The 19,093-nt window shown below is 46.1% G+C and overlaps 1 protein-coding gene across 2 annotated transcripts in view; it reads right to left on the reverse strand.

The window, feature by feature from the left end:
• The window catches only part of AHCTF1 (AT-hook containing transcription factor 1), a 2,174,249-nt gene that overhangs the window by 1,305,189 nt on the left and 849,967 nt on the right, over positions 1 to 19,093 (reverse strand). For both annotated transcript variants that reach the window (XM_069607832.1, XM_069607831.1), the window contains exon 19: positions 5,966 to 6,022. In XM_069607832.1, the coding sequence (XP_069463933.1) occupies positions 5,966 to 6,022 (57 nt within the window). The remainder of the gene's footprint in view (positions 1 to 5,965; positions 6,023 to 19,093) is intronic.

Consider the following 19,093-nt stretch of genomic DNA (forward strand, 5'->3'; position numbering starts at 1 on the left):
TGCCTGGAGGACACGGGAGCATGGATGGCCTTAAATTCACTTAAACTCAACGGGAACAAGACAGAGGTCTTGGTTGTGGGCACCCCTTTCCTAATGGACCCCTGACTTTTGGCCCGTTTCCCCTTCCATCCACCTCTGTGAAAAATCTTGGGGTTAAGCTCTCCTCTTCTTAATCTATGGCTGATCAGGCTGCTGCTGTCAGTAAAACTGGCCATTTTAAACTCTGTGTATTGAGGAAGGCTCTTCGCTTCATCCCTGCCCAATTCCACGCTCCTATGGTTGCGGCTCCAGATTTGAGCACAGTTGACTACTGCAACACACTATCTGGGCCAACCTGCCTAGATTATGAATTTTGACTTCAGCTGCTTCAAAACGCAGCCGCTAGAGTAGTCGCTCGTCCTCCCCCTCGTACTCATATGTCACCTGTGCTCAGGGAACTTCAGTGGCTTCCTGTGGAGAAGCGCATCTTGTTTAATTCACTATGCATTGTCCACTGTGCCTTTTATGAACAATGCGCTGAATACCTCCAGGAAAGGTTCTCCCAATACGTACCTTCACGTGCCCTCCGATCTCAGTCTGCTTTACTGCTATTGGTTCCCCGTATCAGGCTGGTTAGGATGGGGGGAGGTGTGTGCTTTCTCTGTGGTGGCCGCTAGGTCTTGGAACCGACTCCTGTTTACGCTACGTGCCACTACTGACCATCTTTCTTTTCAACAATCTCTCAAAACCCTGCTCTTTTAGTCCCATATGTTCTTCCTCCTCTCTCAGCACCATGGTGCTTTATACATTTGCCTAACACAACAAAACATAACATACAGTGTACCTTGAAAATGGCCCTCCCTTCTCACCTGTGCTTTTATTTTGTGGAGCTCACCATCCTGTATTCTACAGGGGCGCATTGGGTAGGTGACTTATTCTGAGGGGGTAATGGTGTCGACAGCCTTTTCTCTGTATAGCATCCAAAACCTCTTTTAAAGTATCAAGGGAAAGTTTCTTGGTAAGAATAATAATTGTTTATAGTTCAAATTAGGAATGGTCCCTACGTTGGAGAGATCTCTTGCTAGAATTTCCCTTGATCCTTTGCAGGTTCGTGGTTCCCTAACAAGGGCTTAGGGCTGCAGTAAGGCTGCAGCTATACTCGTTTTTAAGGAAGAATTCAATTACGTCAGTTTGTCGAAAAAACAGAGTAATAGCTGCCTTCAGAAACGAGCGCAGTAAAAATAAGCAAAGAAAAGCCTTGCTGAGACTTCAGGTAAGCACATATAATACGCCTTCTTGCATTTAACAAGTTCATTCATTCATTAAATACCTGTGTTTTTCAGGTCTTTGGAGAAACTGTGGAAGAAAATACCTTCGGACGATGGAATACGCTGCGACCGCGGACAAAGGCTGCTGAGAGAAGAAATGCTGCAACTGAGCTGACAGGAGATGCAGAGACTTCGAATACAACTGCGGACTGAGGAAAATTCCTGGAAAACTTTGCTTCGGCAAGTCTTTACAGTTTTTCGGATATTCTTTTGATTTTGCTATGGAACTAATACCTTTGACTAGTTTTCTTCTGTTGACAGGTTGTCAGGAGATCGCTGGAAGTGTTACCCGCTGTCAGCGGAGAAGACACCAAGCGAGAGCTTCGGCAAAGGCAGGGCTTAAGTAGCTCCCTCTGCTACAGGTGTAGAATGCACTGAGAGTTACCTTATGGAATTAGCGGCGGCCATGTTGAAGATAGGGAAGATAATGTAAGTGTAACAAGCCTATGGGTACAATGCTAAGAATGAGGAAATGAAGTTCCATGCATCTCAAGTATTTCTGAATGGGATCTGAATTTCTGTGCTGGGATAATGACAGTATATAGCTCCACCACCGCGGCTTCCCTCGACCCAAAACGAGGATGGCCAAAGAGACGGTTTGCCTCGAGGGGCAGGATGGAGGGCGCATGTGAATCCATGAAAGCTACCAACGCTGGAGAAATGAGTTACAGGTCCTTTTATTTGTGTCCACCATCTGGGCCGGTTACTATTACGTTGGCGTGTGCCTGTTTTGTCCTTCAATTTCTGGAACCTTTAACTGCATGTAGCAGCTAATGGAGTAGCTATGCAGGCATGTTTTCGCTTGTGCTTTTCCAAGTAAAATAGTGTTTAGAGTGTCGGTTTGGCTGCAGCACGGAGCTGGTGAGTACAGACAAATCATTTTAGAGAATCTTTTTTTTTTTTTTTTTTACACCTTGGGCTTTAACGCATATGCACGGTTTTGCCCGCGGTTTGTTTTGGAAGCATGCGGTTGTTAGGGAGAATTCTCTGTAAGGCTAATTTCCCAAACCTAGTGAGTCCCCCAGCAGCTTTGCTGGATTTTTGGGGTTTATTTTTTTTCTCTCCTGCTAAGAGTGAGATTCTTTTGCTCCCACTTTTAGACATGATTTGAGGTGTTCCTTTCACTTTCCATGTGTTTTATGGGCTATGGGGTCTTTTACTCCATAGGGTCTCATGTGTTTTTTTGATGTGGGTTACACAGCACCCTCTGTGCCGTAACCCAGGGGTGTCGTAGCGACCCCCCAACATAGACTCCATACCCTGGACGGACTACTGTCTCCCAGGGCATGTAAAGTCACCATTGGCTTTACTAGTCCCAAAATATGAACAGAAACCAGTACAAACCATCATATTGTGGACGTACTGGACGGGGCAATTAGATTGCACCGGGGTCTGTTGTTCGAGGGGGCACGTCTCCGTCCCCCCTGATCGAGTTTTGGCTGGTGGCAGTGGATACTACTTTTTATATTCGACCGTGAATATATCTCTATGGGATTTTCCCATTGTTCGAGGCTACCAACTTTAATTATTTAATTCTTATAGCCTCGAACATACTGCCGGTTTATTTATTTAATATTAATTCACCGGATGGTATTTTTTGCCAGAACTCGATTCTAAAATGGCGTTTGTGTTCTCTTCTGACTCTCCAACCCAAGTCGAGCCCTTTGTTCCACTTTTTGGCGGGCTTCTCCACAGAAGCCTCCAAAAGTGGTGCCACTCTGTCTGGGTACCACAGGGGATATAGGAGGGGGTTTAGGCACCCTGGACTGAGTTACCTTGGTAACTCAAGTCGCACTCTTGTGTGATTGGCCCAAGTGGTGAGCCGGCCGGCTCACCACTTAGCATGTTTGATTGACAGCTAGGCTGAGTGAATGGGGGTGTGCTGCATAAAAGCAGGGCTTTGGGGACTGGAACTTCGGAAGTCGCCACAGGACCTAAGAATCCGAGGGGGGAGAAGCTGAGCCGACTTGCAACGACGACACCACTGGTGGAGCCCTGCTGAACCGTCTCACCACCTTTCCCGACAACAGAGGAGATCTCCAGTCCAGAGAGTCTTCTTCCTTTGACTGGTGGGGATAACCAGTTTCGCCTTCTTTTCACCTTCCTGGAGCATCTCGTGGCCGCCTTGTCCGTGCCAAGCACCCCGGCAACCGGAATACCACAGTTTACCACTACGGCGAAGAGAAGAGTAGTGCCTTTTAACCGGAGAACTCCACGGCTGGTTTCTTCCCTGGCAGTGCAATGACCTTCATCTTTCCTCCACGGTGAGATCTCTTCTTCCTCTGGACGAAACACCGACTTACACCTGCTTCCAGGAACAACTGCCCCCGTTGGAGCTTCCTTCACACTTAAGGTACTGTGTCCCGCCTGGCTTCCCTTGCGACAGATTGTTCGGGGTGACAGTAAAGCCTCGACTCTCTAACCTGGGCTGGCCTGGGACAACCTAGCTAACTTTTCCTGACTTTAATTTCATCCTTTTTGTGCGAACTATCTACAAAGATCTTTGGGCATAACCCCACTGTGTGAACCTGGACCCCTTCTGCTTGCTCTCTCCAAGAGTGGGCCGTGCAATTAACTTCCTTGCTCCCCAGTAGAACTCTGCCTATCCTGCCTTACTGTGGTTCTTTGAGAAAGTATTGAAACTTGTGTGCTTCTCTAACTCTGCCTTTTTCCCTCCCTTTCTTTACAACTTATTAGTGTGTCATCCTATGTTAAGCGCTCACCTCTGTCTGAATATAAGTGGTGTTTCTCACTAAGACTTGTCTAATAAGTGAATAGGGTTGTATATACATGATAGTGACTGTGTGCTGAAATTACTTACCTCTTTTTTGCTAGTGTGATTTACAAGTGTGTTTTTAAATAAATAATTATATACTTGTACACCAAAGCTCTGGTCCGTGCTTGTTTGTACTACTGTGTCTCTGTACCTATTATGTATATTCTGCATACTGCCTAACTCTTCTTGAGGGAAGTCTGACTGCTCAGCCACAGCTACCAGGTGAATCTGTGTGGTACAGACTGCTACCAAGTGGGTTTATTGCCAAACACCTGTAGTCTTAAATCTTTTGCAGTGGTCCCTAAGGGAACTGCACAGGTTTCTGCCTAACAGCGGTTTTAAATGTGGATATTTGTCTATATTTCCTCGGGTCACCACGGGTTCGTTTTTACGGACGTGAGGCGTTTTTTGCAACCAATACGAAGGAATTTGTTTGTTGGGGTATCAGGAGCTCACTCAGAAATATTTCCTAATCTGGATTGGTTTCTTGAGTTCCTGACCTAATATTATAAATACGGCACGTTTTGTTTTCTTGGTTTTGATGCGATCTATGCTTTGTTTATAGATCTTTTTAGGCATTGAGCCTAGAACAGTGATAGGAACCGTGAATGTACCTTAAAGAGGACGGTGAAGACGGAATAAAAACTTCTGTTTTGTTTTGACCTGCACACACTGCGCCAAAGTGGTAGGTATGTGTTGGACCGTGAAGCATAGGATGTTTTTGGTTATTTGAAAGTTGTGTGTGCAAGAACCTGAGTGATAGTATGGTGACATATTGTTTGTGTTTTTTTTTTATGTTTGATGCAACCCGAATGAAAGTGTCTGCCTCCAGACATTCCACTAGGCGGAATTCAAGTACTTGTGCATTACAAGGTAATGGGCCACATGTTATGTGGTAGGAGTCGATTTTGGGACTTTTTTGAAGGGGTGTTTGATGCCACAGAAACACTGCCAGATGATATATTGACGTTTTTGTTGGAATTGGAATTGTTTGTAAGTTTCAGCGGTCCCAGTTACATATGTGGTACTAAAGTATGGATTTATTGCCATAGTTTCTTATGAAGATTGACCCTGGCCAGGAATGACAGGAACTTTTACGTTTCAAGTTGAAAGAATACAACACCCCTGATGAATGTCAGACACTAATTAGGTCACTGGACAAGAAACATGTTGGGTTGCGTTTAAATACACAATGAATCAAAGCTGTTTGTGATTATTTTATGTTTCATGTTGGTTGTGTGACACTAGGTGATCGTTTTCTTATTTCATGTATGTAACTATATGTTTTACGTAAATATTGTTCATGTTTATACCTGGTTGTAGGTTTGTTTTAAAGAATATACCCTTTTGGGTACCTTTCCTTTTTTTAAGAAAAATAACATTTAATGTGTATTATCAATAAAACAAACTTTTTTTGTATTTGTGAGGTTTTTGTACCTTGAGGGGATAACTTAATGTTCCTTTTCCATGTTGCATATTAATCTCTCTTCTCTTTGCATATTATAAAAATGACCACAAAGACACGTGATCATGCTCCCTCAGGTATAAAGAAAAGGCTACTATTGACTAGAAACATCCCCACATCTGATCAGCAAAAAAAAAAAAAAAATGGTCAGAGGCAGGGAGCACCTTTAATCCACACTAAAGAAGATGGCTTCCAATATCATGTGGCTAGTAAATGAGAGCAAACACACTTCAATCAACAACAGGCACAGTTTTAGGACCGAAGGAACATGAACAAGCCTATGTGAAAAACAAAGGCTGACCAATATCTTCAACTTGACTTCATGATTTACTTTTGGAAACCTAATAACGTACATCAAAAAGAGCATAAAATAAGTTTCAAGACACCCACCAGAGCTAAATGTCATTGAAAGGATACGATGGCATGCTTCATTGTTTCATCCACATTTTCCAACAAGTAAATATCAAGAAGAGCCTACAAAGGAAAATAAAAAATACTGTTAGTGTTTAAATATAAACTATGCATCAGGGAACAAGTAATAAGAAGGTAATTTACTAACTTGGAGTGCATAGGTTGATACACTAGTAAGCACCTCCCACCAAACACAATAGAAGAGCACCACTTGACAGTTATAGGCCTTGTGTAAAGAATAATGAAACAAGAGTATGCACCATTTAGTTGCCTGTGCAGGTACACAGTTTCCCATCTGCATCATGAATGCCATATTCCAGGTTTGCTTAACAACCGGTAAACCAAATGTATGTAGCAAACACAGTCTTGCTATTATTCCCAATTTCCTTCTTTTTCAATGTCCAGAGAATTCATAAAGCAGGTAAACTAACTGACTTGGAAGTGACTTACCCCATGATAAAGCTACATAGGTAAAGCGGCTTGAGGACCACGGTGAGAAGAGCAAGTTACTTACCAACTGGTAACGTTCTTTCGACTAGATGTTCCTCCAGCGTATTCCTCATCTTAGATGTATTCGTCCAGCTTTAGCTGTTTCAGACATTTTTTTCCTCGGCCGAGGGCGCAGTGCATCGATGTCGAGTCGAAGTCCCTCGAAGGTCTCAGTCAAGGGTGACATCGGGTATACAAGTAGCACGCGCGCGCCCGTTGGCCTCAGTTCTGTTTTTCCCCTCTTGCTCTGCTGTATAGGTAGTGCAGATAGCCAGGTGTCAGACTTGCGAGAGTTGAAGTGGTAATAACACTGGAAGAATCTACAGAGGGGTAGGAAGGGCGGGCGATGAAGAATACGTTGGAGGAACATCCAGTTGAAAGAACGTTACCAGCTGGTAAGTAACTTGTTCTTTGAATGGATTGTGTCCTCCAACGTATTCCTCATCTTAGACTCCAAAAGCAGTGTAAAGTTCTTTGGAGGAGGGAGTAGATTTTTAATATTATATAGCTGAATACAGCACTGCTTTACCAAAAGCAAGCTCTTTAGAATGGGAAGCATCCTGATTATACAACTTAGAAAAGGTGCGCAACGAAGACCAAGTCGCTGCTTCACAAATAGATTTGATGGGAACACCTCTTTGATGGAACTGTCGAAGAGGCTATGCCTCTGGTTGAATGGGCCCTCAAGCCTTCTGGTGGATTTTTGCCCGTCAATCTGTAGCATTCTGAAATGCAAAGCACAATCCAACGCAATAGGTAGCAATAAGGCTCCTCCTTCGAGGTGTGTCAGGTTCCGGACGGCATCAATGACCTCGAGCGGTCGACTCAAGCGATCTTTATCACTCAGGGTCCTGGAAGGTTCCCGATCTTTCCTCCTTCAATCACCCGGGCTCAAGGGCGCGCGAGTGTCGGTACGGTAACCCGCTCGGCCGGCTTAAGAGGAAGGCGCGGACCAAGGCTTAGCCTTTTCAAAAACCTCCATCATTTTCGGAGGAAGAATGTTTTGTGGGGCATTTCATTTTCTTGGGGGATTCGTCAGAAGACAAGGTGGAAGGGGACCAGTGGCGTCTTTTTAGACTTTTTTGTCAAAGACGAAGAGTGGTGGGAACCACTTCGGGACCTAGACCTATGTTTTTGCCTTTCGCGTCGAGGAGATTTCTCTTCATGGGATCTCGACTCGCTGCTTTTCGGTCGGGTTTTTGGCCTACCTGTAGCTTTCCCTTCCTTGCCCGTCATTGCCTGACACTTCATACAGGCCTCTGTGTCGTGGTTTTCACTGAGGCACCACAGACATTCTTGGTGCGGATCCGTGATCGACATTTTGGAACCGCAGGTTTTACATTTTTTTAAACCCCAAACGCAGGGTATTCGGGGTCGACGACATCTCGAATATCTTCTTTCACAATAACTGCGCCACAGAACTATCGAGGTGTGCAGAGTCTCCAAAGCAACACGTACTGTGGAAAAACAGAACTGAGGACAACAGCGCTGTGCATGCTACTTGGATAACTGATGACCCTCGATGGAGGACTTCAACTAGACATCAACGCACGGCGCCCACTGCCGAGAAAAAATGTCCTAAACAGCTAAAGCTGGACGAATACATCCAAGATGAGGAATACGTTGGAGGACACAATTCGTTCGAACTATGGATCTCTATTGAAGAGCCCATGTTACAGTAACTTGTTTATTTAGGGCACCATGATGTGAATGCTACTTACCTGCAACAGTATCTTTGTATCTGGACTATGTTTTGGTGTCACAAGCAATCTATCAGTCTCCCATGTTTGGTACGGAATACTACCACTATTTAAAATAAAAGTCGACATGGGCGATTCAATATCTAGGTGCCTCTGATGTCAATGTACAGCTTCTGGCACAATGATCAATTAAATAGACGTCATCTTTAGATTTAGGGGAGCAGGGCCATTTGGCCTGCATATTCAGTGTATTTATAATATACTTGGTGAAACAATTATCGCCAGTTAAGATTTTGAAATCCCATATGCAAGAGGCTCTGCAATCGCTTTATAGAAAAGGACATTAGAACACAGGGATGTGGAGCTACACTATGCAGGGAAGGAACTTGAACCCCATTTCAAATGGTCATTTGGTAGCCGATATAGCTCTGAGGCCATGGGTACTCATCAAGTGCCACATTTTTGCCCAGGGTAATTTTATGGCCCTGTATTGGTTTTAGCAAGTAGGCTGATGACAGCTGTAATTTACTTTTAAGCTTCACCAGAGGTGCAAGCCAATTTATCACATTAGTACCTAAAAGCACATTTTCTGGTAGCCACTGGGGAATGAATGTATCTTTCCAAGTCCTGGTCTCTGCCATTTTATTTTTGGGGCTTTTCTTTGTGTAAGGAAACCGCAATGCACACCTAAAATGGCTGTTGCCCAAAAATGGGCTCACTCTGAGCCACGCCCTTCTTCAATTGTGGCTTAGCCGGTTTGGACTGTTCCCTGGCCCTAGGGATCCTAATACACATCTTGTGTGGGTGGTCCTGAATGTGTAAAACTAGAAGGAAAAGGTGGGTCACACGTTACAACTCACTAAATCAGTTCAAGCGAGATAATTGGACATCAGTAAAAGGCACCAAGAAGGGGATAGGCCAGGTCAAGGATAGTATAAAAATAGCATATCTTTATGAATCACATATCAAACCGCAGAACAAATAGTGCAAAATACATAGTAAAACAGCATATAAATATACAACTCATACTGAATATACACAAATAAAGTGCATGACAACCAATCACCCCCACTGCAGTTGGGGGTAAGAACAGCATAGAAAGTGTCTACTGCTTGTTCAAAAAGAGGAGAGAGGGGGAAGAGGACTATATCATAGATAAGTCCCTCAATGTATACCAATAATCACCCTAATATATTAATACATACACAATCCAAGATTCAATTCTTAGATAAAAGTGAGGTAATTCAATGAGCTCTAAATAAACATTTTTTGACAGAGATTAGAATTGTAAAAAGTGGTAGGTGCAATATTACAAATTCTATCCAGCCTGATACTCTGGAATAACACAATTCAATGAAAGCCAATTAAGAATCGTCTGTCAAGTTTGCGATGCAGTGGTAATAAAAATACTGCATGCAACTCTCTTTACCATTTCAAACTTGATAGCAAACCACTGATACCTAGTGTAATCTCCATCATTCTTATGTATTACACTGGTATCACTGAGATAGTAAATAGTAGTTTCAACACTCTCTAAAGGGAGAGGGGCGAATTGACAGTCGTCTTCCTTAGGACTAGAGCGAAACGGTTATAAGCCACTCGATCAACAGATTTTTTTATAAAATAAATGGATGGACATCTTGATATTCTTCCATGTGTCCTTCCATGTCATAAATCTTCTTCTGTATATGTTAGTGATCCTTATATTCCATCTTTATCCAGTTCATCACTTCATGATTAGAAGAGACCAACTCCTCCTTATTTCAAAGATGGAAGAGGGAACCACTGTGCTTGAGAACTGCAACCTCGCAGTTGGATTTAATCTCATTCATCGGCATAGGGCGTCCTATGTGTTCATGCAGCTTGTGTTCTTGAGAAGGGGTGCTCTTGTTGTCAATGAAAGGGGTTGGGGCCCAAACGTGGCATGCAAGTGCACTGAGGGGTGCTTGTGCAAGATCCACAGGGTCCCAACAAAGGTCACAGGGTCCCAACAAAGGAGTCCAAAATAATGGACACAGTACATCAAGTTGAAAAGGACTTCTAGCTGATGGTCGTTCATGCGGCTACCATTCTTAGTGGGGAAAAAGGAGTCCCTAGGAAAATCGAATCTTTCCAGTTATGGCACCAGTATGATGCAGGAGCCTCGCTCTGACCACCATACTTCTATGAATATCGAGCCGGGCCAGCGCACCGAGGTCTTGCGGCGTCACCAGGTAACGTGCAACGTCACGCGGCCTCCCTGTAATTCTGAAGCCGGTGTGCCTGTGTTCCAGGAATAGGAGGGTGTTGCCGGGCTCCGCAGTGTGGCAGAATTTGGGGCCAACCTAATTGGCTAGCCACCAGAGCCTTTGTTTAGATGCCTTTGCGTGCGATTGCAAGGCTAGCTCACGCTAGCCCATGAATACTTAGGCATATTTAAGAGAGACCCTAATACTGCTTCACTACTGCTAGATTTTTCCTAAAGTTCTGCAGGTTTACTTACCTGCAGGATGATTTTAGCCGACAAAGCTGCTGCTACCATTTTGGGATCAAATTTGCCAATACTGGCTGGGCTTGGGTCCTATAACCTTAGTTCCGGTTTTGATTTTTTGCTGCATGACATCCCATCTTGTCCTGTCCTGGTCCACCCCTGGATGGGATGGAATCTCTGTGCTGGAACCATCTCTAGGCCTTTTTACCACTCATTCCCTGTTTTGTTACTGCATTGGTTGTGCACCTTGGGTTAGGAGCAGCCATTGTACAGAAGGGTTGGGGAATATCCCTATCCAGCTTCAGCTGTATGCTTGGGACTTCCTGGTTCGCTTCCACAGTTTCCGGTGTGGGAGCATCTTCTGATGGCTGGCTGCTCAGTCTCGCCACCAGGCCGCTGAAAATTGCACAAGTGGTTGCCTCCTCCTTCCAGGAACCATCTTTGCCATTGTTTTCATTCATGGTTAGTGAGTTTTCTGAAGACAGATTATCCTATGGGTCACATGGGTCATTGTTGGTTAGGGGGTTATGTTCCCGGGCTACCTGTCTTGTAATTTACCCTGCAAGAGAAGATCTTTACCCTTCAGGTTGTTTCCGCAATTTCTGAGCTGTGTTTTCAGGAACTGGCACTGATACCTACCCCTGATCCGAGGGTTGGCGGGTAATGGAGCTACTTCCTTTCTGGTGTTGACCCTTGCTGCCCGAGATATCTGTTCACAATTACTACTGCCCGAGGACAATAAAAACTCACCGGCTACAGAGATCAAGTGCACTAACAGTTTAGCAGTTTGAAAGGGGTAGACACTGCCTCGGATGAGTTTGTGATCAGTTTTGCACTGGACGATTGAGACAGTCGTGTGCAAATTGTGAATATTACCTTGTCAAAACCTTTGGTCCAAGAGATTGAATTTTTAAGGACCGACTTCTGATGGTTCTAATGGGTTAATACATGAGGATATGGCCCCTGAAGTGACGGCAAAATAATAAACAGCAGCTGTGGCACTGCAAGCAAAAAGGATTAGCTACTTCATATCAGAAAGGGGGACTGACCCTATTATTGTGGAGGAAAAGTCGATAGGAATGTCTGAATACATCCAGGACGACGATGGCAGATCATTCCTTGTTAGAACTATGTTACTCACTGCAGAGTAATCTCTTTAGAGGTCAAGGCACAAATACTAATGTGATTGTTGAAATAAGTGCTACAGCCTCACATGTTAGGGAGAATGTTCAGTTCGGTGCTAATTCCCTTCAACCTTAGAGACCCCGTTAGGCAAGATTGTATGCAGTAGTACTCTTTGGGTGCATTACAACAACCCTGACCTCCTGGCAATAGGAACCCAACCTTTGGTATAAGTCTGTACAACACAGGTTGGTAGCGTGTTGAGCAGCCAGGTGCATCTCAAGAGGGGTCAATGTGAGCTGCAGGGGAGTTACACAGATTCACAGTGACAAGTATTCAAATAAACGCTTACAAGGTTTCTTGAGTAAACAATTATTAATGTATTTACCAGTCAGTTAGAATAAGCCTTCTTCAGTAGGGAGCAACATAAAGCAACACACAAATACACTCCAAAAATACACGCTCTTAGTTATCTAAATCAGCAAATACCCATTTGGGATGACACACAGACACTACCTACACCCTCAGGTGACTTCAATAGCTAGGGTGCTGTTGGCATTAATATATCGCTGTAGCATTTAGAAAATTCTTGATTAGTGTCGAAGAGAGTTCAGAATAAAACAAGTGTTCACACAGTTATCCTTAAGTAGGTAAGTACTTAAAGTCTTGGTAGAATAGAAGAAAATCAAAGTAGGGCCACAAGCTGATTAGGCTTGTGAAGTAAAGAAGCTGCAAGCAACTTTACACATGCAACCAAGCAAGTCTCCAACGAGGACAAGTGGCTACACAACAAGAGGTAAGTTCTTAGACTTTACAGTACCTTTAGGTTGAAGAAAAAGTGCAGCAGATGACTTCGGTTCCTGTGCAGCTCAGCAGATCTCAGTGTTCCTGGGCCTCAGTCGTGGGCACAAGAGGGAGGACTTCTCGGGATTCCTGCACTGCAATGGGACGGTCACTGCTCTCAACCGGCAAACTTCAAACAAGTGGCTGTTCAGAGTTTCAGCTCCTTGCGTCTACCGCAAATAGCAACACTGTGGTTCCTGGCTGTCGAGATGGGATTTCCTTGCATATGGTCCCGCACTCTGTTGAGGGGGCTCAGGCTTGGTCAGTCCTGCTTGCTGGGAATCTGGAGGCTCTTCCTGGAGCTCTTGACCAGCTTAAAAGTAATGCACACAAACTGGTGTTCCTCTCCCTGGCTCTCTGGTTCCAGACAGGAGAGCCACACCACTGTGTGAGTGACAGCTAGGCTGTATGAATGGGGGTCTTGCTGCATAAAAGCAGGGTCCTGAGGACTGGAGGACAAGGAGTCGCCACTAGAACTAAGAAACCGAAGAGGAGAGAAGCCAAAGACATCTCCAACGACTGAACCACTGGTGAAGCCCTGCTGCAGATCCTCACCACTTTTCTCCAACGACTCGAGAAGATCTTCACCTGCAAGAGTCTTCTTCGCTTGAGTTGGTGGGTCCAACCAGATCGCCAATCGCCTTCCAGGACCTGCCTTGGTCGAATCGCCAATGCCCTGCACTCGGAGACCGGATAGCCAGGCACCCGTCCACCCGGACCACGATTTAAAGGAGCGTACCTTTTATTCATTTGGCAGCACCGTGGCTGGTTTCATCCCTGAGCAGTGCAGTAGCTCGAACCTTCCTCCATGATGAGAACCTCTCTTCCTCTGCTGGATCTCCCGAACTGCAGGAACTACTGCCACCGCAGGAGCCGCTTCTACTTTAAAGGTACATTGTTCCGCCAGGCTTCCCGTTTCGTATCGCTAAAGGTGTTTTAAATCCTTTTCTTACCTGCTGGGTTGGCCGTCCCTATCATCTAACATTGTCTTTCACCTTCTGCAACTGCCTTTTCAAATCGTTAAACAAAGACTTGACTGCAGCTACTAGAACATTTTGCACCTAGGCACTTTGCCTTGTACCATTGACACTGGCACAGGCCTATTGACTCTACCTAAATCTGTTACAACTGCCTTCTCTAGATTGCTTTTCACCTAGAAATGTGTTGGTGCACCTAACCCTTATAACCACGTTTTCCTTCCCTCTTTTTAAACTTGTGAAGTGCCATTTTGCTCGGTTTTCACCTCAGTATTGCATATGCTAAAGCACTGTCTTGCCTAACTTGTTCACAATCTACTTGGGAAATGTTGCTGGTGTGTTAAAGAGTCTAAACCTCCCTTTTGAGAAATTGTTAGTGCCATTTCTGCTTAGTTATCACTGTGCCATTTTGCTCTGTTTTCACTGTTGCTCAAACTTGTCCACAATTTAAATAGGGAGTGTATACTTTTCCTGACTGATTCAACTTACTTTAAGAATAGTGATTTGTGTGTGAACATCAGAGTATGTAAAATAAATATATATATTCTTTTTGATACCAAAGTTTGGTCAGTGTTTCCTTGTTCCATAGTACTGAAGCCCTAATGTGTAAACCGTGAATACTGCTCATCTCCCTCTTGAGATAAGTCTGACTGCTTAGCCACAGCTACCAACTAAATCTTTCTGGTACAGACTGATACCAAAGGGGATTTTCTTGCATATAGTTGTAGTCTTAATCTTCTGTAGTGCTCCCTAAGCGAACTGCACAGGATTCTGCCTAACAGCAACGACTTCTCCTCCGGCAGTCACAGGCCTCTGGCGTGGAGGCTTCCGGTTTGAGCTCCCCATCCTTCCAGGGAGGCGTCCATCGTGACCGTCTCCTGGTGTGGTGAGGTCTGGAAATTCGCGCCTCTGGACAGGTGAGTGCACTCTCCACCACCTAATTGCTTGACAGAAGCCCTAGTCGAGTGTGATCTTGTCCTGGAAGCTTCCTGACACTTGTATCCAACAGTCGTCGAGGAACTCCTGCAATGGACACATCCATAGCCTGCAGTGTCGGATGTGATAGATGCATGACGACATCATGCCAAGCAGAGACTTGATGGTCCTCACCGTGGCGATCTTCAGTGCCAACAGCCGTTGCACCTTGCCCAAGATGGCCGCTATCCTTTCTTCCGACGGCGACGCCAGGCACGACACTGTGTTGAGTCGGGATCCCAGAAACAACGCGTCCTGCGATAGAGGCAAGCAGGACTTTGCATAGTTCACTGAGAACCCCAGATCCGTCAGTAGGCAGACGGCCCTCGCCGTGTGGTCGACGGCGATGTCCTTCGAACTGGCCCGGATGAGCCAGTTGTCCAAGTAAGGGTAGACATGAATCCCTTGCAGTCTCAGATGCCCCGCCACCGGCGCCAGGCACTTGGTGAAACCCTTGGCGTCGACTTCAGTCCGAAGGGAAGGGCATTGAATTGGTAAGGCTTCCCCTGAACGACCAAGCTCAGAAACTTGGTGTCCCGTGTGGATTGAAATGTGAAAGTAGGCATCCTCCAAGTCTAGCGAAGACAAAGTCTCCCTTTTCGAGCTGTCCGAGCACGTGCTGAAGAGTGACCATGCAGAACTTTTGGGACTTGATGTATTTGTTCTTCCGAAGGAGGTTGTGGATGGGCCTCCAGCCCCCAGTCTTCTTTTACATGAGGCAGTACCTTGAGTACACTCCGGAGCCCCGGAGCCTCTTTGGGACAAGCTCTATCGTTCCTTTTTTTGAGCATGGCCTGCGCATCTCCAGCAGCAGCTGAGGAACGTAGTTTTCCTGCCGGGCCATAGGTGGTATTCGGGGATACTTTCGTTAAAATTCCAGGGGTTGTACTTGGGTGAGAGCGTCCAGCACCCAACGGTCGGTGGATATGGTCTTCCACATGCTGACAAAGTTCGCCAGCCGGCCTCAAACCGGGGTGCAAAGGTGGGAGTCCGACGCCCCGGCCGGTTCAATCCTGCTTGGATGTCAAAGGGCCACCCTGGGGTCCCTGTTGGTGACAACGTCCTCCTTTGAAAGCCTTGTAACGGCCCCTGTTGGTCTCCTGGGCCAAGGAGCGGGAGGGCTGGTGGTAGGAAGAAGAGCTTCCGCCAGAACCTGTGGAAGATCCTTGTGACTTTTCTCCCGAGGGCAGAAAATGACAGCTGCCGCTGCTGAAGAGTGCCCAGGGCACGTGCCGTCTCGGTATCGGCCTTGATGGCCTGCAGAGACAGCCTTCAGCCTTCCCGAAGAGGTTGTCTCCGTCAAAGAGGCATGTCCAAAACCCTTGTCCGAACATCATGGCGAAAGTTGGTGGCCTTGAGCCAGCCACGACGACGAAGGCAAACGCTGTTGCCCATCTGACGGAACCGTGGCCATCGTGATGGCGTGATCAGACCCCGCCTCGCCTTCCTGCAGAATCTCCAACGCTTCCGACCTCTTGCAGGGAGGAAGTCCTGAATGGGGGCGATCTTGAACCATAGCTCGCGGTCGTAGCGCCCTACGATGGCGAGGGCGTTTGCGGACTTGATGGTAGTGGCCGCAGAGTAGATCACCTGTCGTCCCATGGCATCTAATTTCTTCCCCTCGCTGTCCGGAGGGGGGGACACTGGCAAGGAAGAAGCGACCAATGACTTCTTGGCCACTGCCAATAACACAGAGTCCAGCGACGGTTGGGCCTGCAAGCACTTGGGCGCAGAGTCCGGCACCCTGGACTTAAAGCATTCCCTCTTTGCCCGGGGCCGTAGAAGGGAGCTGTTGGAGCTGGAGCACGTTGTGAGCATGTTGCGAGGTCCTTTCCTCACAGAATCCAGTGGAGCCTGGCGTGCGAGTCGCTGAAACACTCTCGAAGCACTGTCATCAGCCCAATACTAGTCCACTACCCCCCACCACCTGTTAGGCAGAAACCTGTGCAGTTCCCTTAGGGACCACTGCAAAAAGTTTAAGACTAGAGGTGTTAGCAGTAAACCCAATTGGTAGCAGTCTGCACCACCCAGATTTACCTGGTAGCTGTGGCTGAGCAGTCAGACTTCTCTCAAGAAGAGTTATGCAGTATATAGATTATACACAATAGGGCTAAAAATACAGTAGCACAAGCAAACACTGACCAGAGCTTTGGTATAAAAGTATATAATTATTTATTTAAAAGCACACTTGTAAAAATACACTGGCACTAATATGTCAAGCAAGTTCAAACAGTCACTACAAATATATACACCTCCTTAATTATTTGACAAGTCTAGGTTAAGACACCACTTATTTAGCAAAACAGAGGTGAGCGCGTAATCATAGATGGCACTCCAATAATTTGTTAAAGGGAGAGAAAAGGCAGAATAGGAAAATCACACAATACCAACACTTTTAAGAAACCACAGCAAGTCAAGAAAGGCAGGGACTACTGTAGAGCAAAAAGGGCCACTCTTGGAGAGAGCAAGGCGGATTGTGCCCAAGATCACAGTGGAAATGCACTCAAAGTCTTTGCAGGAAAGTCAAAAAGAGGATGGATCAAGTTAGAAAGGTAATGTTAACAGGTCCGAGGTCACCCCAGGATAGAGAGTCAAGGATTTACGGAACGCCTTGAGCAGTCTGTTGCAAGGGAGACCAGGCGGGACACAGTACCTGAAATGGTGAGAAAGCTCCGCGGGGGCAGTTGTTCCTGGCAGTGGGTGCAAGTCGGGGCTTCGTCCAGGGGAAGAGAAGATCTCAACGTGGAGGAAAGCTGGAGGTCCTTGCACTGCCAGGGAGGAACCAGCCGCACAGTTTCCCGGTTAAAAGGTACTACCCTTTAATTCGCGGTAGTGGTGAAGCGTGGCTATCCAGCACAGGCGATTCGACCACGAGACGATCCAGGAGGCGAAAAAAGGCAAACTGGTTAGTCCCACCCGCTCAAAGGGAAGAAGACTCTCCTGGAGAAGATCTTCTCTGTCGTCGGGAAAGTGCCGAGTTTCGTACAGCAGGGCTCCACCGGTGGTGTCGTTGTAGATGGCTCAGCTTCTCCCCTCTTCGGATTCTTTAGGTCCTGTGGCGACTTCTGAAGTTCCAGTCCCCAAAGCCCTGCTTTTATGCAGAAAACCCCCATTCATCAGCCTAGTTGTCAATCAAACATGCTAAGTGGTGAGCCGGGCGGCTCACCACAGGGCCAATCACACAAGAGTGTGACTTGAGTTGTCAAGGCAACTCAGTCCAGGGTGCCCATTTCCCCCCTCCCACACATCCTGTAGACCCAGACAGAGTGGCAGCACTTTTGGAGGCTTCTGGGCAGAAGCCCGCCAAAAGTGGAACAAAGGGCTCGACTTGGGTTAGGGTTTCAGAGGCGAACACAAACGCCATTTTAAAACCAAGTCCTGGCAAAAAGACCCAACCGGGGAATAAATATTAAATAAATAACCCGGCGGTATCTTTAACATTGCACCAAAAAGTGGTGTGTTTAAAATGAATGGGAAAATCCCATAGGAAATATTCTGGTGGAATATTTCGCGTGGTATCCACTGCCACCAGCCAGAAACTTGACAAAGGGGGACTGGACAGTGCCCCCTTGGAAAACAGACCCAGGGGCAATCGAATTACTCCTACCAGTACTTCCACAGTATGATGGTTTGTACTGGTTCTGTTCACAATTTAAGGCTAGTAAAGTCAATGGTGACTTTACATGCCCTGGGAGACAGTAGTCAGTCCCAGGGTATGGAGTCTATGTTTGGGGGTCACTAGGGCACCCCTGTGTTACTGCACTGAGGGTGCTGTGTAACACACTTACAAAAAACACAATGTCCTATGGAGTAAAAGACCCCATAGCCCATAAAACACAACATAGTCAAAGGACACTCTCAAATCATGCCTAAGAGTGGGAGAAAAAGAGTCTCACTCTTAGCAGGAGAAAAAAATAAACCCCGAAAATCCAGCAAAGCTGCTGGGGGACTCACTAGGTTTGGGAAATTAGCCTTTACAGAGAATTCTCCCTAACACCCCCCCGCCCTTTGTCCCTGTCTGATCCCGCGGCCTGATCCCTATATTCCATGTCACAGAGCCTGGTGTAGTGGTGAGCCGCATTTGAGCCCCTATGCTGCCCCGGTGTTGTTTTCACAGTCCACATACTCAGAGGGGTGCGCTTTGCGGTAAGGCGACCTGAAAGAGCAGTCTGCACGTATATGCCCGGATACATACTTTTTGATCTTCTTCTGCAATCGACAGCCATTTCAGAGGATTCCGTACTTACACAGGTGGCTGTTACCGCCTTCGGTTGTATGACTTTCTTTGTGGAACTTGTACAAAGTGCTCACTGATCTGCTCGCGCGGATCTTTGCTGTAACATTCTAGCCAATTGTTGAAGTAATTGAATCTTTTTTCTTCATTTCCCACACGGCACTTTGTGTATACGGGACAAGCTCTATTGAAATAGTAAACTGTGCAATTTAGTAAACAGTGTGAGAAATATGGTCATATAAACTGGTATAGATGTATCTTCACTACTGTTCGGAGATTGCGTTTTGTTCAAAGTTTGAATGGGTCCGAGACCACGTGTGTTGT

Source organism: Ambystoma mexicanum, chromosome 4q (genome assembly GCF_040938575.1).
Source record: "Ambystoma mexicanum isolate Mex_15411 chromosome 4q, UKY_AmexF1_1, whole genome shotgun sequence".
NCBI lineage: Eukaryota > Metazoa > Chordata > Amphibia > Caudata > Ambystomatidae > Ambystoma > Ambystoma mexicanum.